The sequence below is a fragment of the Atheta coriaria genome, unplaced genomic scaffold, assembly GCF_025399875.1.
Source record: "Atheta coriaria isolate IRGN ID8LTWV9N9 unplaced genomic scaffold, Caltech_Dcor_3.1 hic_scaffold_1_pilon, whole genome shotgun sequence".
Lineage (NCBI taxonomy): Eukaryota > Metazoa > Arthropoda > Insecta > Coleoptera > Staphylinidae > Dalotia > Dalotia coriaria.
In genome coordinates this window covers 3,059,978-3,081,081 of record NW_027045443.1, presented here as the reverse complement: position 1 = coordinate 3,081,081, position 21,104 = coordinate 3,059,978, and the positions used below count along the sequence as shown (strand labels likewise).

Here is a 21,104-nt window from a genome sequence, read left to right as displayed (position 1 = left end):
TGTTTTCAGTTCGCATTTCTGCAGACTTCGCACATTGCGCACTGCTGAGTTTATTAACACGCCCGTGAAAGAAAAGTGTTTCACTTGCGAATTCTTGAAATCACAATAAACGCAGCGCTATTAATATTTTTATGCGTCCGCCGCCGCCCCGCGGAGTGCGTCAGCAAAAGTCGAAAACGAAAACAATAAAATATTAAAAGGAAACGAGGCAGCAAGATTTGCGATTCGCGATTCCGGACGCGAATTGCAACGTGTGGCGTTGTAGAACAACGATTATTTGCGGACGAGCACGCGGGCGGCGGCCGTTTTAGTTGTTTTCCGCGCGCGGCATTTATATGTAGTTCATTACGAGACGGCGAGTCCCGGAAACGAATGGACCTGCCCGAGCATTTCTTGAGCGCTCCTTTTGTTTTCGGCGCACGGCTCGCGTCCTTTGGCGTTTTCCAATTTCGGCCGGATCGTCGCTCGGCTTGTGAATTTTCCCGGCTGTAATTAAAGCCAATACATCAACATCATGCCCCGCTACTGGTTTACTCGTATTACGCGCCCACTTTGGGATATTTAGTCTTGCGAATTGCACCGACACAGAGCGAGCGATGGGGACTCATGGCTTGTCGGCGTCGGTGCACGAAGAGGCGGCAAAGGCATGCCGGCATCGGACCGCGTAAAAGTTCGCGAAAGTGCTTGCGCCAGCGTTCATTGTTCGCAAAAATTGAAGGCGGCGGGGGCGGCGCGCTCGCGTTCCGCGCCGACACCGAAAAAGAATTATTTCTAGTTTGGAACTTTCGCCATTCTCGAGCGGCACTTGTATTATTCACGGCTTCGTAATTGTGGAAAAACGTAAAGTCTTCAAGTTGTAAAACAGCAAGACAAAGAATGAATGAAGGAGTTAATGATTGCAAGAATCGCCCTTTGAAACAAAAAAAAAACAAGAGCGGGCGTGAGCAATGCGAGAGAAAAAAGCCTCTCCAACGTTCAGTGAAATTAAAACCGAATTCAGTTGGAAAAAGTGATGAAACTGGATGAAATGGCTGATAGCCACGGATTTCGATCTGAACGCAATCGAAATTCTGCATCGGAATTTTTCACTTATTTAACTTGTATAATTGCGTTAATTCTCGTATTTTTTTGTATTCCAGATCGATTCGCCGCCTCCGCCCAAAGCTTCTTCGTGATGGTCGGCGGGCGACACATTTGAATCCTGCCGCTACGTAATCCGGCTGTAAAGTGTGTCTTGATTATAGCCGGCTTTTTCGCGCCGCCACCGACGACGACGACCTCCCACCGGGACGTCCAGTCACGGACCGTGCGATTAATCAATTCGATTTTTTAATTAATAATTTCCCATACATATTTTCCCTCGGCGGCGTTCGCTCAGTCCGTCATCCGGTGCTTTGCGTCGTAAATGTCCGGCCGCGTATGAAATAATAGTGACGAGGCTGCGCCGCCTCGCCGCCGCTCTGCGTGCGCTTTGAACAAACGAGAGTGCGTTTTTTTGCCCGCTGCTCCTGCCGTCGATATCAAAACGTCGCGACGGGGACGGCGTTAATTACCAGCGGGGACGAAAGCAAGCAGCTTTTTCCGTCAACACACATACTCACACATACACGCACACGACCACCCCGCTATAGGTGTGTGGTACGTTGGCACATATATCAACCGACATCTATTCTAATTAATCATCCAATCGGTTGTCAATAATTAAAAACCAATCGATCTACGGAATACCGGAGTTCCGGACTCGAGTTGTACGTCTCTTCGGTTTAATTTTTTTTCCCACGCGTGTTGCGCACGTGTGTTACAAATTTTCATTTAAACCCAACTTATGAGAACTTCAAACCAGCAGAAAAAAAGAACACAAACGTGAGTGGCGCATAACGCATACGTACTTTAATTCCGAGCGGTAAATAACAATTTGAAACTTTTTGCAAACTTTTCACATACGAACAGTTTAAAAGTGATTTGTTTAAATTAATTACACGCGACTTAAATGGACCTAAAAACGCGCTAGATTTGGACAAACAGATAAATCAACCGATTAAAAGAAGAACAACACCAATCGACACGTTACAGTGAAGGCAACGATGGCGAACTTCATTCCCATCTTCATTTTAATTATTGGTGAGTCTACTTTTTTACTTACTTTTTATTGCTATTAAGAGCGCCGCAATTCATTTAATTATGTGTTAATGAGGTCGGGTTTATTAAGTTTGGAATACCATCGACAACCGACTTGTTTGTATGCTGCTACGCTTGCCTTGAACGGAAAAAAAACTTGTTTTACTGCGCAGTCTGGCCTCGAGGGCGTAATTGCAACTTATACGATTGCCAAACAAAATTACTTTTCATAATTACATTCATCATTTTTTGCACCTGGTCTTTTAATTAATAGAATTGTCTGCGAAGGGATTTTTTGTGTTTGGGCGCTTATGACTCGAAACATGCTGTGGGTTTAAATTTCAGTAATTGAAATGTTTAGAAACGTAGTGGAAAAATGCGTACGTTTCGGTTTTTATTCACATTCTGGAGGGTGGATCACGCATCAATTTGCAAAAATGCGCGTGCGGTACTCCACAGTGTGCTAGTTTATATACGTTTTTAGATGTTTTTAATAAAACATGCTTTTATCCCTTGTAAAAATACGCAATTCACATGAAGATTAAGTCCGGTAAATACCGACGGCGAGGTATTTTATTAGAAAAAATTCGCGTGTGCGGTTCGAGACGCGGCCGGGACCGGGGCCGAGGGCGCGTTTCTTTTTATTTTTATTATTGCGTCGTCTTCATTCTTTTTTACGATGCGCGGCGGCGGCGTTATACGCATGTGGCAAAGTTTATTGAATGTTTGAAGAGATATATCCCCCCGTCGTCGGGGCGAGTGCAAGGGGCGCGTTTCCGCGCGCGCCGGGTGTGGTTATGATATGTTGATACAAGTTAAAAGAGAGACGAAAGGACTAGGTGTCTGGCCGAGCCTGACCGACCGGGATTAAGTTTCCCGTGAGCGCTGCCAGCGGAAGGAAGTTAAATATTGCGCGGCGGACCTATGAAACTCTAAAAGTGGACGGCTTTTAGAGGCGAGCGCAGGAGGAAATGAAAATAAAGAAAATATTTCATTTCACCGCTGGAGAAGTAAGCGGCGGTGGCGGCTCAACAACCTTGCCGGGGTGATTTTATTCGCGAATTATGCAAACATACGCACTCGAATGTCGCTCGATCTGTCGAGGCGATACTAGCGCGCTCGGATTTTCCTCACGCCGCCACCCTTATTATCGATAAGTAATGTCGTGTTTTATGCCACGACGTGTTTAAAAATTTAGCGCGTTTATTAAATGGCTGTTAGCTGCAACGAGCGTAGTCTCGCAAATTGACACCTTACAGCGCCTTATGCGATTTAATGACGCATAAATGGTCGTAGGTGTCGGGCGAAATCTGACGATGTCTAATTAAAGCTAGAGTTGGCGCTTTTCTTGATACATCGCGTTGCACGTCACATAACGGTCGGTTTTTGCACCTTTTGTTCGTCTTTACTTTGTAAAAAATAACATATTCTGGTTTATATTAAAATTTAAAAAATATAAAATCTGTTTATTTCATATATCACATCGGTAGCTGTATTGAAAATGCTAGAAACCACAGCAATAAGAAGTTCTCTCATCGGAAACACGACAACAGCGCAGCAGCACACGCGACCTGCCCTCAAAAGCTCTTTTCATCTTCGACGGTTGGTTGTAAACAAAATTGCTAATCAAAAGTGCGAACGTACGCCGGCAATTTCACGACCTGCAGTCGACGGTGGCGGCGTTGATGCCAGCATACATAAACTCACATTTTTCTACCCATTAAGAAGACAATATTCGATTCCGTTTCATCGTCGCCGCCGCCGGCTGATTTTTTATTCGCTCGTTTGCAGTGTACACGCTTTGGGGCTCACGCCGCCGCCGGCTCCGGCCTCGGCGAAAACTACAAAGTAGATGAAACTGTATAGTACAAAGTGTACGGCCCTTTTACTCATTTATTTGTTTTTCTTCGTCGGTTTTTTATCGCGGAACACCGGATGTGACAAATTATTGAAACGCCGCATCGCATTTGCATGATGTGCATTTGCTTTGAGCGAGGAAGAGGTTCACGTAAAGCAATGCGATTTTTGTGCAGCGGTGAGTAAGTACATACTTCGCTGACGGTTGTTATGATGACCTTTGCTTCTCGTATATTCATTTTGGGAACGGCAGTCATTGTTCGCGGCGTACAAAGTGCGACTAGTTTACATTGTCTCTGTGCGTGCTGTGTATTTTCGAGTTTTCTTTCTTTTGCTGCGCCGACAATATGTGTGGCATATCTGGACCGTTCGGCAGGCGGGGGCGGCTTTAAGAGCATCTTTCTTTGTGGCGCAGCGGCGCGACATAAGAAGGCCCTTTTGTTTCGTTCGCGACATCCATCGCATCCGCGGCGTGTATGCGTCGACTTACGCGCCACGTATAAATATGTATGGGCCACTCCAGACGCACACACAAAGGCGCTCGCTCCCGCATCTTCACCCCCTTCGCGTTGCCCTCGCTGATTGTGTTACCAGCGTTCCGCGGTCTTTTGTAGTTTTTCGACTTTGTTGCGACGCGCGTAAGATCATCGAGTAGGATATTTTTTATCCGTGCCGCCACGCATGGCGCAAAAGAACAAAGTCAACGTCGAGTGGGCGCCGAGCGCGTTGTTGTGCACACGCCTTGTTGCTGCTGCGCCACTCGCTTTGGCGGCAAACGTTTGCAAGCGCGGCAATGCGCTGCAGCTAGATGACGAAGCCTCCGCTGCAGAATGTTGACATCGCGGATGAGGTGCGAAGGGGCGGCAGTGGCGGCAATGTCGGAGTGCAACGGAGCGTGGCGCCTGCATTCACGAGGCGTTGTGAACGGCACCTGGCCGTCTTCGACGAGCGAGTGGCTGCGACTGACTATGACGGCCGGCCGCAAACTGCACCCGCTGCCGCCACCTCCGCCCCCTTCATGTGCGACGCGCATTCAGAGCACGCGTCGGCGAGTGTTTTTGGAGTGTCGTGATTAAAGCGAGATTAAAGGAAAGTGCCTAATTAGAAGCACACTTTTTACGGTGCTACTTACACGCGCCCGGCACGTTTGACAAGGCGGCGTCAAAGCAGCCCCTGAAAAAAATCGAAATCAAAAAGAAGCGAGAAGAATGAAGGGGCGCACAATTAGAAAAACGCGCCGCCTAACGCGCGAGGCGTGAGGCGCTTTGATGCCGCGATATGATACAGAGAAATCTTTTCAAAAAAGTGCCAAAGATTTTTTTAATTAACTTTCGGATTTTATGATTCCAAATGTCGACGCGACTGATGGTGCCAACAGTGCTTTGACTAATTAATTTCAATTCACTAATTAGACGATTTTACACACGCCGTGAGAGTGTTCTTCTTTGCCTCGCAATTTCACCGTTTGAGTGCAAGCCACTCGCGCTAAGCAAATTCTGTACGTCCCCCTCCACTCCGCCCTTGTTTTATTGTTCGTAACACAAAAAATAACGCAGCATTTAAACATTGTAAACATTGGCGCTCACAGGAAATTTCCGGCGAGGTCGACAACCTTAATTAATATTTTTAATGATACATCTTCATCAAACGCAACAAGATTAGCCAATTCGGTCGCGTGATCGCATTGCGAATTAAAACCTGTGATTGAATGCGTCGACGGCGGCTCCATAAATTCGGACACCGCTTTAATTAACCCGTTATTATTCCGACTGGCGCTTTAATTCACTCCAGCGCGGCAGGGGGTAGCAGCGATAAATTAATCCGCTCCTGCGTCAAGTATCCGTATATTATCCTTTATTTATTTTTGAGTTCGAGTCCTTGGGGCCGTTGCCGCCGACGCCGTAACACTCGTTCCCGGCGTGTTCGTGAGCAGCCGTTCCCGCCGTTGCCGTCGCCGCGATATTTTCCGCTCACACATTCTTCTGGATTTCCGCATGCCGGCGTCTTCGTCTCGGCGGCGGCGGTGGTCTCCCTTCGCATGTGTAAATTGCACAATGGCAATGCTCGTAAAATATATACACATTCAGGCTTCGGTACGCACAGCACCGCGGGCCGCAGCGCGGCTGAGGCGGCGGCTGGGGGCCGCCGAGCATAATAGACCTTTACGATCTCATTGTTCGGGCGCGCGTTTCGTGACCTTCTCCTCGACTATTTATTCGGAGCGTATCCATAAAACGAGGACCGCGAGCCGAGGACTTGGGGGCGGCATGCCGCGTGCTTGCTCGCTGCGAAATGTATGCGCTCGGCGAACCGAAACGTATCGGAGCATATCTTCAAAGGATAATTGATAATCAATTAGGGCGAGATGTGTGCGATGTGTGCGCGCCGCGCCCGGGAATTGTTTGTGCTCCCACGCTGGTATGCTACCCCTTTATATCCATTTAAATAGCGTTCGCACAACACGCGTAAACTCATCGAATTAATAGACGTTTTCGTGCTCGACGTTAAAATTTAATTGATCAATTTTGATTTTACACGCCGTACGCCTTCTACGCAGGGGGCGGCACGACCACATCACGTCGCACAAACATTTGTCTAGGCGCACCAGCGCCATTTCCGCTTTGATATTTCCGTCTGCAGTCACCTCCATTATCAGCGAGTACTTCAATCGGCAACAAAAAGTCACGGAATGCTCGCTCGCAATCCGTCACAGATCTAATTGAATTTAAAAGAGTTCTAATTTAATTTCTTGCGTCCCCGGTCTTCTGTTATTTACGCGGAGCAAATTTGAGAGCGACGAAAAGTAATCGCAAGGAAGCAAAAATGTTTGCGCTAAAAAACGAAACGAAAATTACGCAAAAATTGCAAGGAGCCGACGTTAATAAGTATTTGCATTATTAAAAGCGGCGGTGACCCTACGCGGCGGCGGTGTCGGCGCGCGGAAACTTTCGCCACCACGGACAGCGTTTAGTCCTGCACTGAGGCGGCGGTTTGCCGCCGGGATGCGGCGCGCAAAGCCGAACAATAAAAGTTTCGCTGGTCCCGCGAGCGATCCGTAAAGTAATTATACACGAAATTGTTATTCGAAAACGATATTACTTCGCAAAGCGGGTGGCACGGGTGCGCCGCCGGCAAAGATCAAATGCTCCCCCTAATGAGTTTTTTAATATCGCTCGGTGGACTTAAATAACCACAATCTTCCAAACAGAAACGACAATTACACAATTGAGCAAAAATCTGCGCTGAAGCGTGTCTAGTCTATGCTCAAAGGATTAAACAATTTTAAACGTGCACGTAAATGGTGACGTTGATGAATTAGATAAAGGATATCATACCTGTTGTCGCATTCATTATAATATATTTATGGTGATTATAATGGAGAGAAATGTCGCGTGTGAAATTATTCAGCCAGAGTTGGTTAAATTTTTGATTTCTGATTTGTTGAATAGCGCACCTCCGACGGCGAGGTCGGAAATATTAATAAAGCGTATTTCGATAATTTCTCCCTCTCGTCCTCGGCGAGCGCGGATGCGGCAAAAAATTCACTAAATTCCTGCGCCTGATGTCGTCGACTTGAATAGCTATAGAAAATGAATTTCAAAGCACTCAAAGATAGCAGCCCCTCAACCGCATGTGCCGGTTGGCGGCTGGTGGCGGTGCCTGTGCGCCTTCTTCCATTCTCCGGCGGCCCCCGAGCGCCGGGCCCGAGCATCGGCGGCTTGTTGTGGAATGATAAATGGCATCAGACGAGTCTACTAATACAATTCGAAGCCGGCATTAAACCGCGCTTACGGTTTCAGATGAATATTTAAGCCCAATCAATAATCTTAAGAACCTCACGACTTTTTCATTTTGCGCCCGTCCCTTGCCGCAGCCGTCGACGTCGCCGCTCCCGCGCGTATTCTTATCCGTTATCCTCTGCGCCGCGGCGCGTTCTTCATCGCCTTTTTCCGCGCTCATTTTTTATTGGACTTATTCAACATAGTGCCGGTATAAATTTCGCGTCTAACGCTCGTACATGATAAGTTGGAAAGTTGAAGTTTCTTCCTGCCGGAAGCGTCTCCCTCGCGCTGACGGTTCCGGCCCGCGCTGCTGCCTATTGCAAATCAATGCAGGCGTAATTGCGATTTCAATTTCAAGTTTTGCCCGCCGCGATTTTAATTATCGAGCGTGTTGCGCGGCAACAAAGAAACGGTGCTTGTGCGCCCGTCGCCATTGTAATCGCAGCCGTCGCACGAATGTCGAGCAAATGTTCATTACAAAATAGCGAATAATTAACGAAACGCGATTGATAAAGGTGCCACGTTCGCCCGCATTGTTTGGTTAAGTCGGGTGGGGTGTAACCTTTCGTCTTTCGCGTTACGTCTTCCGCGTGCCGCCGCCGCCGCCAGCCGGGCCATGCTTTTCAACGTCTTCGCCAGCACCGCCGCCAGCCGCTTTGGCTTCAATTCCGACGGTGTTTGCGCGCGATCCGCCTGCCGCTATTATTGTTGCCGCCGCCTCCGCTAGAATAAACAGGAATGCCGCCGCCACTGCCATCGAGCACCGCGTGTACCATCGCGCTTGAAATCTAGAGCGAGCTTGGCCGCGCGCACACCGGTAAACCCACGCGATAGCTCACAATGTGTGTGCTCGCGTGGATGTGAAGTGTGCTCGCTCGACTACGAACAGGACGAGCAGGACGAACACTCCGAGGCACTTCTCGCACACAAGCACGCGGCCAGCATGCCCAAGTGTACTGCAGGCGGGTCGATAACGCGCTACACGCGCACGCCATGCAGGTACGTGTGACCGCGCGCTCGCCGCCACCCGCCCCCGACTGTGTGTATTTCTCTGTCGATGGGTGTGAGTGTATGCGAGTGTCGGCTTGGCGCGATGTTCATTAAAACGGCTGCTATCTGCACCGGAAACGTTCCACAGGCACCGAATTATCCGCTCGCAACGCCAACAAACATCAATCCGTCCCGATGCGTCCCGTGCCGCCGCCGCAGCCGGAGATGTGCTACAAAAAATCCTATCTAGCAATGTTCTCTAATTAAGCTTTAATCTTCATTACTAAGCATATTCGTGCTTCAATAATGCGATACTGTAATGGTGCAAAAAAGCAACCGGGGTGGAGGACATCATAATCTCGCGTGCTTAAAACTTTAACGCTTCGAAAACTTCGACACGAGCCCGGAGTCTCCGAACATCCTGCAATCTCGCATCTCGCATCTTGCGAGCAAAGGTCTCATTAAATTAAACGAAGCTAAGATGGACAAACGATTCTTAGTATCTTAGGTTGGTGTGTTTTTCTTTCTCTTTTTCACTCGTTCCAGCTTTTTACGACCATAGTTGATCCGGATATATGTTTATTTATCAGTAGGGATAAATTGCAGTCGAAGTCGACTTACAGCTGTACTAATCGCTGATCAACACACAACATCCAACACATTTCTCGAAAAAAACAACATTATTGGTGAATAAATATTTTTTGTACCACCATCATTCCGCTATTATCTTTTTTTTTTCGCACCCAGCAATAAATGGCCACGTGAAACTCTAGCGACATCGGTGCTGTAGCTGCAAGACACGCGTATAAAAAACAATAATAACGTTTTTCATTTTCAACACGCCGCGTCTACTGCAGCGCGCTAGAAAAAGGATACGGATAAGCAAGCAGAAAAAAGGCATTTCCCAAGCGTCGACGCTAAATTCTACTGTATGAAGGGATGATTCCGTTAGATAAGCGCAAAAGGCCTCGGATAACGAAGGTATTTAAGTGTATTTTAAAAGTACGAATGGCGGCGCGTCTGCCGGGGCCGCGACAACACAGAAGAAACGACGGGAAGTGGTCGTAAGGGCCGAGTCTTGACTGAGTCAACGACTGGACAAGTAGAAAGAAGACGAACACGGTGAAAGCGCTCGCATCTTTTTATTACGCCAACAACTTTTTTTGTCTCCAGCCTGCATTATGCATTCACGCGCGTGCACGCCATTGAAAATTTTGCTCATTTATCGCGCTTCTTCAGGTTCCTAATGGCAATGTTTAATGATCAAAAAAATGTTGCACCCTTTACTCATTAAATACTAACGACACTAACGAGATCAGCTAGAGCAGGCTGACGTTCTCACTTGCTGAACTTCTTGACGGCCTCGTCCACAATGGCCTTGGCGCTTTGTTGGAGTGTCTCAGCGGATATGAGGGTCTGGTTCTGGGTGGTGTCGATCAGCTTCCATATTTTGTCGCTGGACTCCTCGTAGAGGCTCTTCATGTTCTTGTTACAGGTCGTGATTGCTGTTCGGCCGTCCTTTTGAATGGCCTTGAATTCTTCCTTTGCTTCCACGTAAGGCTTGCCGATCAGATTGGTCATCGACACCAGCACGCGCCGTACCTCCTTGATGCAATCCTCTTCTGACTTCGCCATCGCCCTTTGAGCTACCGTTTGATCTGTTGGACGTTCTTTTGGCCGAAGGTCGACTTGAATTTTGATGAGTTGGGATCCGAATCGGAATCGAAAACGATATGGCAGCGCGACCCTGTTCGTTTGACGTTAGCGAAAAAATATTTTCATTACGCGCCGCCGACGTGATTTCGGAACGAAAAAAAACACACACACACAGGAATACTCGCATCGAGCGCAAGGCAGCCGGCGAGAAACAGGATCCTCTCGCGCGAGTGCGCTCGCATTTTAATTTTTTCGGGCCGAGCGTACGTGAGCCCGCCACCCACAACCCTACACGTATATGTATTTTTTTCTTCGCGCGCCCGCTGGGGGTGCGTGTTTATGGCTTTCGGTGGTGTTTTTCGTAGAGCGCGCAATGCGTTCGCGAAAGGAGCGGGCGAATGAAAGGGCGAACGAAGCGTCCGCTCCAACGTGCCGGCGGTGTAAATAAAGCGTTTTGTGTACTCGAAGTTAATTTATTGGTCGAATGCTGCGCGTGATTTTCATCCGCAATATATTACCATTGAGAGCCGAGCCGAGCCGGGGCGCTGCCGCCGAGGCAAAGTTCTTTTTGAACGCGAAAGGTCTCGACCTAAATTTTACGCTCGGAGTTTCTCACTTTGCCGAGCGGCGGTTTTTTTTTTTATTCGACTCTTCCGAGTGTGGGGCCGGTGGAGTCCGTCAATCGGAGAATCGGGATTCATCGAGATTTATCAATCAGTTGTATTGAGTCAACTTAATTACGATTTACAACGGGCGACACGGCACAATGGCGCGCCGAGTCTCTTTTCACGACGTTAAATAAATGATGCGGATCAGAATGGGGCACGGAGCCGGCCGGGCGCGCCGATAGGGTCAATTGGCCGAAAGGTTCGCTACGGCTTTTACCGAAATAATTACGATTTCAATCAAAAATGTATACAATCCCGGCAACGAAATCCAACGCAACTATTCAATTTCCTGCATTCGAGGACCGGCTTTTTGATGTACCTACCTGCGGTCGTCACAGAGTACCACCGCTTTCAACTGGAACTCACTAAAGCAGCCGCGGATTGTTTGGAGGAAATCGAGAATCGACGCACACTGACGCGTGATTTGTGTTAAACATTCCATGTGTGAAATGTAAATATTTTGACGTGAAACACGCATCGAATAACGAAAAAAAAAACGCAGCGTTGCAAATTTAATATTTCCGCTAGCGAATATGTGTATTCATGCGCTACAGCAGAAATTATAAACTAAAACACATGCATATCGAAACGCAATCATCAAAAAATCTCACAGGATTTACCTGGGATGTTGATGAAATGCGCGCTCAGATTAATTTCATATTTGCATTCGGTATTCGGGAGTAAGCAAACACTCGTTGCGTAGGCGCAAATTGTTTTATTGTTAAAATCGCGCAACAATTTTGTATTTCGCGGCGCGCAGTTACTCGAAAATTGAAAATCGAGAAATCATAAACACGAAAATCGCGCGCCGAGTTTTCGATAGTCGCGTGCATATCCTACGTGAGATACGTGCCGGATAGGTGTAATTCTAATTTCATGAATGTGTAAAGCGCACGTGAAGCCGGCGTCGGCGCTGCGCTCGCAACCATTAGCGGAGAGTGTGGGAGACATAAAAAACGAAATAAAAAAAGAAGCGAAGAAAGAAATAAAAAGCTCGGGCGCTCCCGATGGGAATGATAGAAACACGATGGGGAACGAATTCGTGTTCGTCGGCTTTAAAATTTCAGCATCAAGCGTCGCGGCGCGTCAAGAGACGCGCACCGGCGAGAGGACAAAAATTGTAAAAGGTTTAAAACACACACGGCGAAGGAGCACGAGGCAGCGGACGCGCACGAGAATGAAGGGACGGCCGTCGGCGGCTCAGTCGTTGACGACAACGGCAACGGCCGCGTCGCGCCGCGCTCTCTTCTCGACAATATCGTATAAACGACTAGGAGAAATTTATTCGTAAACAATGTTAGCGGTTCTGAATGTCTGAAATATGCGTAGACATCCGGTGGGGATTTATCTCTCCCTCGACGCGCTCTATTTTCTTAACGTCTCCATTCCGATTCTCGGTTTCCACTCGCGCTCCCTCGGCAGCCGCCCCTCCAGCCGCCGCTGCCGCCGCCGGTCGTTCGTGCCGCAGCGCGCGAAAGGACTCTCGCACCTCCATAAAGAATACGGAAAATATGATTGTGCAACCGTGCCCGACCGCATCGCTGCGCAGCGCGGCCCGGAAGTTGGCGAAAAAGAGGAAAAACACGAAAACTACATAAGGAACTTAACTAAATGTAAACAACAGCGGCTTTATTAAATTTGCATAAAATAATATGCAATGAACGAGCGAACAAGCGGATGAACGAAGCTACGTGCCGCGCGCTGCCCTCCCGCCACCCCCACAACGCCTTTATCTCTATCGCGCGTTTACGTATTGTCGCCTTCGAACAATCGCGACCGATTTTCACTGCACAACACCAGTGCATAACCATATCTACTCATAAATATTGTTTACACACTCTGCGAATTGAATAGGTTTGAATGTGCAATGCTGTTAAATCGGTCAATCATAGAGGATATTGAGAGTATTAAATTATCATACCTATAATATTCCGTTAATCCATTTTGCGTGTTTGAAGTTAATGGCGAAGATGTAAAGCGGAAATATGATTGCTGCGAAAAGTTTACGGGCCTTTGTTCACGACGCTTCCATTGCGCCTTATTTGCAATTAGGAGTGCGGCGTTCGGGATGCGAGTGAAAATAAATACGAAGTAACCAAAAGTGCTATCCACGCGCACGTGCGCATTAAAGCGTCTCGTCTTGGGCGCGCGCCCTCGACTGCATCCAGATTAATAAAGGCTTTAATTAATGAACCGGATCTCGTATTTCACCTCCGCGCTGCGCACCTCGTTGGGCGTCAGGGGTACGTTTCAGTTATTTGTCCGAAATATATTCGTGCCGGGACCACTTTAATCTTACAACTCTTACGGCTTACGGAGGCAGCGAGGATTGTAGCGCGTCCGAATTGCTCGCGCGCACGTTAATATTTATCAGGCGCGCGGTGGCGGCGGTCGTGTCGTTTATTTTGTAACGAACCACTCAAACATTCGGCTTTATTCGATGATCCCTTCTGCCCTTCTGGCGGGCGGCACACACGCGCACATTTCCATAGCTTCCATAGCCCATCGCGTTTGGTTATCTCGCCGCCCCCGACGAGTTCCGGTGTCGACCCTGCGCCTCCGGATGGCGGATTGCGACGCGTCAAACGTCGTCGACGTCGTCGTCGACATCAGAGCGCCAGCGGCGCCGGGGGTGCGGGGGGTGCGTCCTTGTCTCATCAACGAGCGCCGTCACCCACGCTGCCGCCCCTGTATTAACATCGGTACCCGTGTTGTATATGCTAAGTGCGCGGATCCTCTCGTGCTCTCGCTCGACTCGGATTCGACTTGAATCGGCACCCTCGCGCTGGTGGCGGCAGCGGCGGCGGCTAAAGTGGTTAAATCCGAATGAAGTGTACGGATTCGAAGCGCGGCATTGTTTGATTGTTGAATTGTTGAGTGTCGACATTATGCCTGAGGTCTGCATGCATTGTTCCGTCATTACCTATTAAATTGCGAACTTTTGATGATGCCATGCTCGTCGCGTATCCAATTGCGCTACGCCACGCGATTGATGCACGCGCCACCACCCACCGCCTCCGGTCCCCGCTGGGCGTCGAATCGATAGGCATGCATTACGAATGGTCACGTAATTAGGAATCAGTGAATTTAATTTGCAATATCGTTCGGTCGTTGGCGATTAACCGCTGGCCAAAGGTATACAAACACATGCGCAAATTGCATTAGTGGAAAATTAGTTCAGTGTTGCGATTTCTCCACGCCGCAGTTGTAAGCACCGGCACACGCTCACAACGCCCACGTCGCACCAACAAAAGATCGCGCCGGGCGTTTTGTTGCGCAAATTCCTCGGCATCTGCCAGTATCAGCATTTCTCATTTTCCCTTGACAATTTCTCTAACTAAGACGGCTCCATTCGCGCGAAACGAAAACACTTTGGAAATAAATTCAAACGTTTCGGTTTTCATGCCACACGCTCGCTTCCTGCGCGTCGCCATACATTTCGACCGACAGCTGTACGAAAGAGCCTCGAGTCTCCCAGCGGCGGCAACAATCGCACGCCATTTGTAGCGCTTATTGTTCTCTCCGTTGGTCAATACAGCATACTCTCGATAACTTCCAGGAATCAATGAAATATTCAGGACTTCCGCGCGAAAACCATACCGTTTTACATTCGTCGAATTTCCCAGCGCGGATTATGCGATTATGATTTTTGCTAAACGACCATGATTTTACATGCGTTCGAGTGCATTTCGATGATTAGAAATAGAATGCCCGCGAGTAGTTGTTGGCTGCGCTGCGTTATTTGTTGTGACAGGGCGAAATGTTCAAACATTTGGTCAATATTTTAAACATGTTGGTGCGCTGTCCGAGCGTCGGGCTTTGTGAGCATTGTTAACGCAGAACGTCGAGAGTAATCAACTAGCAAATATCATTTGTTGATGCAATGTACGCTGGCGACATTCGAGCCGTAATGCGGAAAACAAATCGAATCGGTTGCCAATTTTGTGCGTCGCAAACACCGAAACAATAACTAAACAAGCTGCACGCGCTAGGATTTCTTTTGTGTTCTGTTCAATTTACATCTCTTGTAGAAATCCAGCGCCAGTCTGGAAACAAACATTAATTAATTGAAAACAAGCTTCTACTTGTATATAAAAATGTGCCGTGTGACGTAAAAATGAAGCAGGAAACATTCTCAAATTCTCATCGTCAATAAAATATAGTTGTTATATGTTTCACACTCTTTTGCGCTGCCAGCAAGCCAATATTTCACATTCAAAAATTTGTCAACTGGCGCAGCGCTTGGTAACAGCATTCGCAGTCTCGGAAAGAAATGGTGAAAAATACGAATCGTTATCGTTACAACCTACCGCCCTTTGCGCATACGGTTCGTCATACGAATACGCGCGCATAAGGTAAGCCGAGTAACTCGATAATGGCAGCGGCAAACAGCAAGGACTGCGATTTGTAGCGAGTACGCCGGAGTGTTTTATTTCAGCGTTCCGCGCGATTTCACGTCCTCGTGCGCGCAATTATCAATGTTGAAAAATGCTCGTGGATTCGTCGCGCTGCGCTCTCGTACAAAGGCGCGCGGTTGTGATAATGTCGTATTAATAATGTAAGCCGGATCGTGTCACTTATAGCTTTATAAGCGGGTCGATTTGGCGCGGTATTTTATAAATGCGTAGCATTTGCGACGAGGTCGCTTCCCACCGCACAACGGAATTGGAGTGGTGGCATAGAATTTCTTATTATTTCAAGGGAACAAGCGCAAAAAACCGATTCTTTTCAATAGTTACCAGGGAAATTTCTATGAAAATTAGAGTTTGTTTAAGACAAAACAAATATCACATCAAAAACTAATGAAAATTTCTGTTCAAACACGAAAATCTGCATAATTTTTGAATTATCTTCAAGTAATGCTATTTTAATGCCATCATCGCAATCGTATTTTGTGTACGTAATTCACTTGTCTCCTTATCGCCGCCGGCAAAGCCAGTTTGACGACGAAGTGCGTAATGCGCCCCTCATATAAACTGCTTCCAGCTACGAATTAATAAATACTCATTGACGAATTGCAAATTGGTATTACACGATCAATTAAACGCGAAATTTCGCCACTTGCAGTTTAAAGACGTTAGTGCTTCAAGCAGCTGCAATTTTGCGATTTCTCAGAGAATGCTCCTCCTCTGCGCACAAAAAGTGACCACCGCGTTATGCCGCAGAATGCCGCCGCTGACGCCACCATCTCCACGCCGGAACCGAGCGAACTGTATAAGTTTCCAAGCGTGTCGTCTAATTTGAGCGTTTTGTCCGTGCGTCCTCTGCTTTTCACTCTGTCGCCGTCGTGCTCTTCGCCTCTTAGTTGCTTGTCTCCGCTAGGGCCGCCGCCATGGCTTCTTTATTATTATTATATTTTTTTATATTACACAAGGCAACAACTCCGCGCGGTGTCCTCCGTCTTGGCGCAGTAACATTTTACTCCCGGCCTTGTCCTTTCCGTCCGTCTCTTTGTGCAACTTTCTGTCTCGGTGTCGGCACGCGCTTTTTTTCTCGGCTCGCCGCTTTTGTTACTCACCACGAAAATTCCATCAAATGCATTCTAACGAGAAGGATGTTATTAATTTTCTTTTGTTTAACTTGCTTTAATCTTCTTTCGGCGATCAAGGCAGCAAACAAAAAACGACGACGCGCAGGAACACGAATAAAACGCCTGCATTGTAATGAACAATATCGCTTTGTGTCGAAAGGAAATTGCAAATAATACGGCGGCGATGATAATAATAATAGCGGACAAACATTAATATTAACATTAACATTTAAATTAGAATCAAATTAGCATTTTTCTTTGAGATGGAGGGCGCGCCGTGAAGTTTTCGCACTTTGTTCGACTTTTTTTCGTCGCTTGTGCGTAATACAGGGATTTCCTTGTATTGAAGGCTTTGTCTTTTAAATTACATTTCATCATCTCTCAGCTTCGTCGTTTTTTATATTACGTGATTATTTTCAGGCGGATTCTCGGGTTTTGTTTGTTTTATGCTGTTTTCATGCTAATCTAATTCGGAGTGAAAAATCTTTATGAACAGTCTGGCCGATTTTTACTTCGTTTGTTCCACTCATCCGTGAGAGAAGGAACATTTCCAGAAGATGTAGAAATCTAGCTGTTTTTGATTAAACTTTAACTCGTACTCGGATAACTTTATTCCCGCAAATTTTTAATGCCGAGAAGTTGCTGTAATGCGCATTAGTTCGGAGTACTTAGTAAGATTCTTCGGATTTGGCGAGCGGAAAGAAAGCAAGAAACAAGAAATAGGCACTGCCGCCACCGCCACTGCCACCGCCGCCGTTGGTATTGAAATCGAAAATATTGTACGTAATGAAATTGGGGCAAATGTATTCGGGATCGAAAGTTCAGCGCGTCGCCCGCGTTCGAATGCAAAGTTTATTAATTCCGAAGTCTCGAACGGCAGGGAATTCTAATTATATTCATGATGTTCGGTCGTGATTTTCTTGACGTCGCGACGAAGTGTTTCTTCGGTTCCGATATTTGAAATTTCAATCGCTCGCCCCCCTTTGCGTCCTCGACGCAGCCGGCGGGGAACAAGTTTTAATAAGTTAAGAATTACGATGTTAGATCCGGAATTATGACTAAGTAAGTCGACACTCGAACGTAGTTCGCTCTAAACTTTGATTATATTACATAAGTTTGCATGCATTCGGCAGAATCGTTTTATAGCACGGCGTCCGCTTATTTTCACGTTGTGGATATTAATTTCGCGAGCGCGATTGTTTCGTCGGGATGAAGAAATCGCCGCTGCGCGGAAAGAAGAAGCGACTGCAAGTTTTAATCCCGCCATCTCGCGCTTTGTTTTGCGGGTGTGGTGGCTGGAGAGGCCCCCGGTGTGCCGCCATTATATGCATTAAACGTTTACACTTATTCTTCGGCCATTTATTCTTAACTTTATGCCTTTTCATTACAACATTGTTGCAATTTACGAGTAGTTGATGCGAGGCCAACTTTCATGCGGCTCAACTTTCAGCATTATATATTTTGTGCGCCGAGGGCCGACAGGACGATGCGGCATTACTGAAACCTAGCTGCTACCCGACCGGGCGGCGGCGGCGGCGGGCGAAACAATAGTTTAGCGAATATTTATCGTTCATTGTGAACCGAAAGTACACAATACGCGAACTGACCTTACGATCCGCCTGTGTGCACGCGCGCGCTCCCCGGCAGTTTGTAGACAAACAATATATATGTTCGACAATTATGGCCAACTTACAGTAACAACATCAACAAGCGCCGTCCCAGCCACCGCCGGCGCCGTGGCTTATTACGACAAGGACACGAGTCGCGAGCGTCCTCCCGAGGAACCAAACTATTCCCCAACAATACGCGCGCCGCATGCTCACACAGCTCGACAACTTCCAACTTGCCGCCTCCGTCGCCGTAGGTTAATAACGCGCTGTGCGAGTTATGCAACGCGTTTCATTACGTTATTAGCGATCCGCACAACATTTAGCTAATCAGCAGCGGCAACAATGCGCGGGCGTCAAGCCGGAGCGCGCATTAATTGACTCCATCCGCGGCGGCATTGCTTGCGGCATTATTACACCGCGAACAATGCCGCCGCCGTCGCCGCAATGGGCCGGCGTGCGGGCGCGCTGGTGAACGAATCGAAATGAAACGGAATCGGTCGGCACGTGGAAAAACATGTGGCAATCGCGGACCGCAGATGGACGAGATACGCCGCCGCCGCCGCCGAACAATGCCCGCTCGGAATTTATGGGGTCGGACTCGCCGCTATCCGAGTTATATAAGTAATATACGCTAAATTTATAAATAGCGGATAATTGCAGGTGGCCATTGGGCGGGCGCAATGCGCGCAGGTGGGCGAATTAAATAATTAGCGCGAAATGAATTGGAATAAGCCGCTTGCCGCATTCGCGGTCGCACCGAATGCAATTTTATGCTAATGGTGCTTTAATTAAATCGATTTATTTATTTAACGTATCGGGGGCCGATCGTGCGAATTGAAATTTAATTTGTTATTATTGATTCGGTTAGCGCAAAATCGGTTGCAGTTTTGCACGGCCGCGTTTTTCGCGCGGAATCAATTTTGATGCACGGCTTTGGGGAGGCTGACCGCCCTCACGCACTCAGTCAATTACATAATTACGTTGATAGCGCGTGTTCATTTGGGAAATTTGGCTTTATTTAAATTTCGCATTTCCTATTTAAATCATCAATGTTATACAAAATATTTACACTGTTTTCGGGTGTCCAGTTCAGTCAGTAAATAATTTAAAGAATTCGAAATACGTAAAATGACGAGCGTACTTACAAAATTGTCGAAAATGTGAATTTATAGGTAGTAAAGCGTTGGTCGTATAATGTTGCGAGTTAGATAAATAGCCATTAAAATATAACAGTATCCGATGATGAGCGTCGACAATTCAGTGTCAATGCGTAAAGTGATAGCTGTTGCACTCCGCCCGCACTAGCACTTACTCCGGCGGTTTGGGAAATATTTGCGGAAGTTGCGAAAGTTAAATGGAAGCGATGCCTTTTCTGCGAAGCGCCGCAATATAATTGGCGTACAGCAGTCACGGTCGTGAGGTGCAGCTAAGCCGCCGCGCCAGGATGAAAATAGCGCGCAAATAAAATAAAACGACGCGAGCGAGAGAATGCAAAAATTAGGATGCAAGATGGTACAAGTTGAAAACTAAATTATGCAACAAGACAGTTTAGTTAAGGAGTTCGCCCGCCAGCCCTGCTTATAAGTTTAATGACAAACAACTTTTCTGCCGCCAGCCTCCGCCTTGGCGTATACGTAGTACGTATTTTTAATTCGCCCGATGCCAAATGCAGAGATGAAGTTTTAATTGAAATTTTTTGGACAATCGCATGCTCCATCAAGACGCGCGGGCGTGATGGTTGCGAAATTAAGTTTCGGAATCTTTCGGATGCTCGCGAGCATCTGCTGCTTCGGCCGTTTACGCCCGACCTAACAGCCAATAAAAATCAACAATTGTACGAGTGCTTCCCGGCCGAACTAATAACCGGCCCAGGAACGTTCAACGTCTCGCGCTCGACTGGAGTGCGAAATATTTATTAATACAAGGTTATCGTCACGTAGCCGGCCCGAACGAGCCGAGCAAATAGAAATCGCGTGTGTCGATCGCATCGGCGCGAATGCCGAGAGGCGATTGTGTCGCCGGCGTGCGAACTTGCCACACACCGTCCCAATTCCCCGATTGGCAATCGTGCTCGTGCGCGCCTCACAATTCCGAAACTTTCTATGGCAGAAATTGATTCTTTCGATTCGATTGTTGCAGGCATTGTGGTGCAGGCCGGCGACGGCGTCAAAATCAACAAGCTGAAAGTGCCCAAGCTAATAAAACACGGCTCGCCGTCGGTCATCTTGGACTGCGACTTCACGCTGGAGGACAGCGACGAGGAGCCGGTGGTCAAGTGGTTCTTCAATAACGATCGCACGCTGGTCTACCAGTGGATACCGGGTGAGTTTATTTTATTCCTGCGAATTCTAGTAATTGGATGTGAGCCGCTCGGCGGCCATGCCTGCGCCAGAGCCCAATATGAAACTTTTTTTTATGTGCGGCTTTTAAATAACTTTTTGCCGATGTAATTTTGTCGCATTTAGGACCGCACATATATTTTTTTATATTTACGGCCGTAAAACATTTTTATTTGCCCCGGCAACACTTGAAATTATTCCAAATGAGTTTGTGTTTAATTTCATGTCGTGGTTTTGCATTTGCATTAGGCGCGTATTTATTTGGGAAAAAACGCCGAAATTATATTTAAGATTGAATTTTATTTATTAACGAGTTTCACTTCAAAAAAGTCTCTAATGTTTGGCGGAGGTGATAAATTCGCTTGCGGGCGACGTTTACTATATACGAGTTGAATGTGGGGGCTTCGGTATATGGGCGACTAAAGTAAAATATTTGAAAAAAGGTGAAATTTATTAGGTCGTAAAAACCGCCGCCGATGGTAGAGTCGCAGCGCCACTTGGACGCCTTTTAATCGAGCCCCTCGTGCCATCGAAGGCACCCTCGCCGGGACTTG

The 21,104-nt window shown here is 47.4% G+C and overlaps 1 protein-coding gene and 1 long non-coding RNA gene across 6 annotated transcripts in view; one reads left to right on the top strand and one right to left on the bottom strand.

The window, feature by feature from the left end:
- Positions 1-21,104, top strand: part of LOC135792946 (selection and upkeep of intraepithelial T-cells protein 1-like) — a 153,722-nt gene that overhangs the window by 85,622 nt on the left and 46,996 nt on the right. For all 5 annotated transcript variants that reach the window (XR_010548500.1, XR_010548499.1, XM_065303779.1 and 2 more), the window contains 2 exons: positions 1,140-2,121; positions 20,351-20,533. Coding sequence is in view for 3 of the 5 variants with exons in the window: in XM_065303779.1 (XP_065159851.1) it covers positions 2,085-2,121; positions 20,351-20,533 (220 nt within the window). In the remaining 2 variants the exon portion in view is untranslated. The remainder of the gene's footprint in view (positions 1-1,139; positions 2,122-20,350; positions 20,534-21,104) is intronic.
- Positions 9,871-10,502, bottom strand: LOC135791244 (uncharacterized). Its single transcript, XR_010547982.1, has 2 exons — positions 10,050-10,502; positions 9,871-9,990 (listed from the first exon to the last, which is right to left on the bottom strand). It is a non-coding gene; the product is annotated as an uncharacterized lncRNA (long non-coding RNA).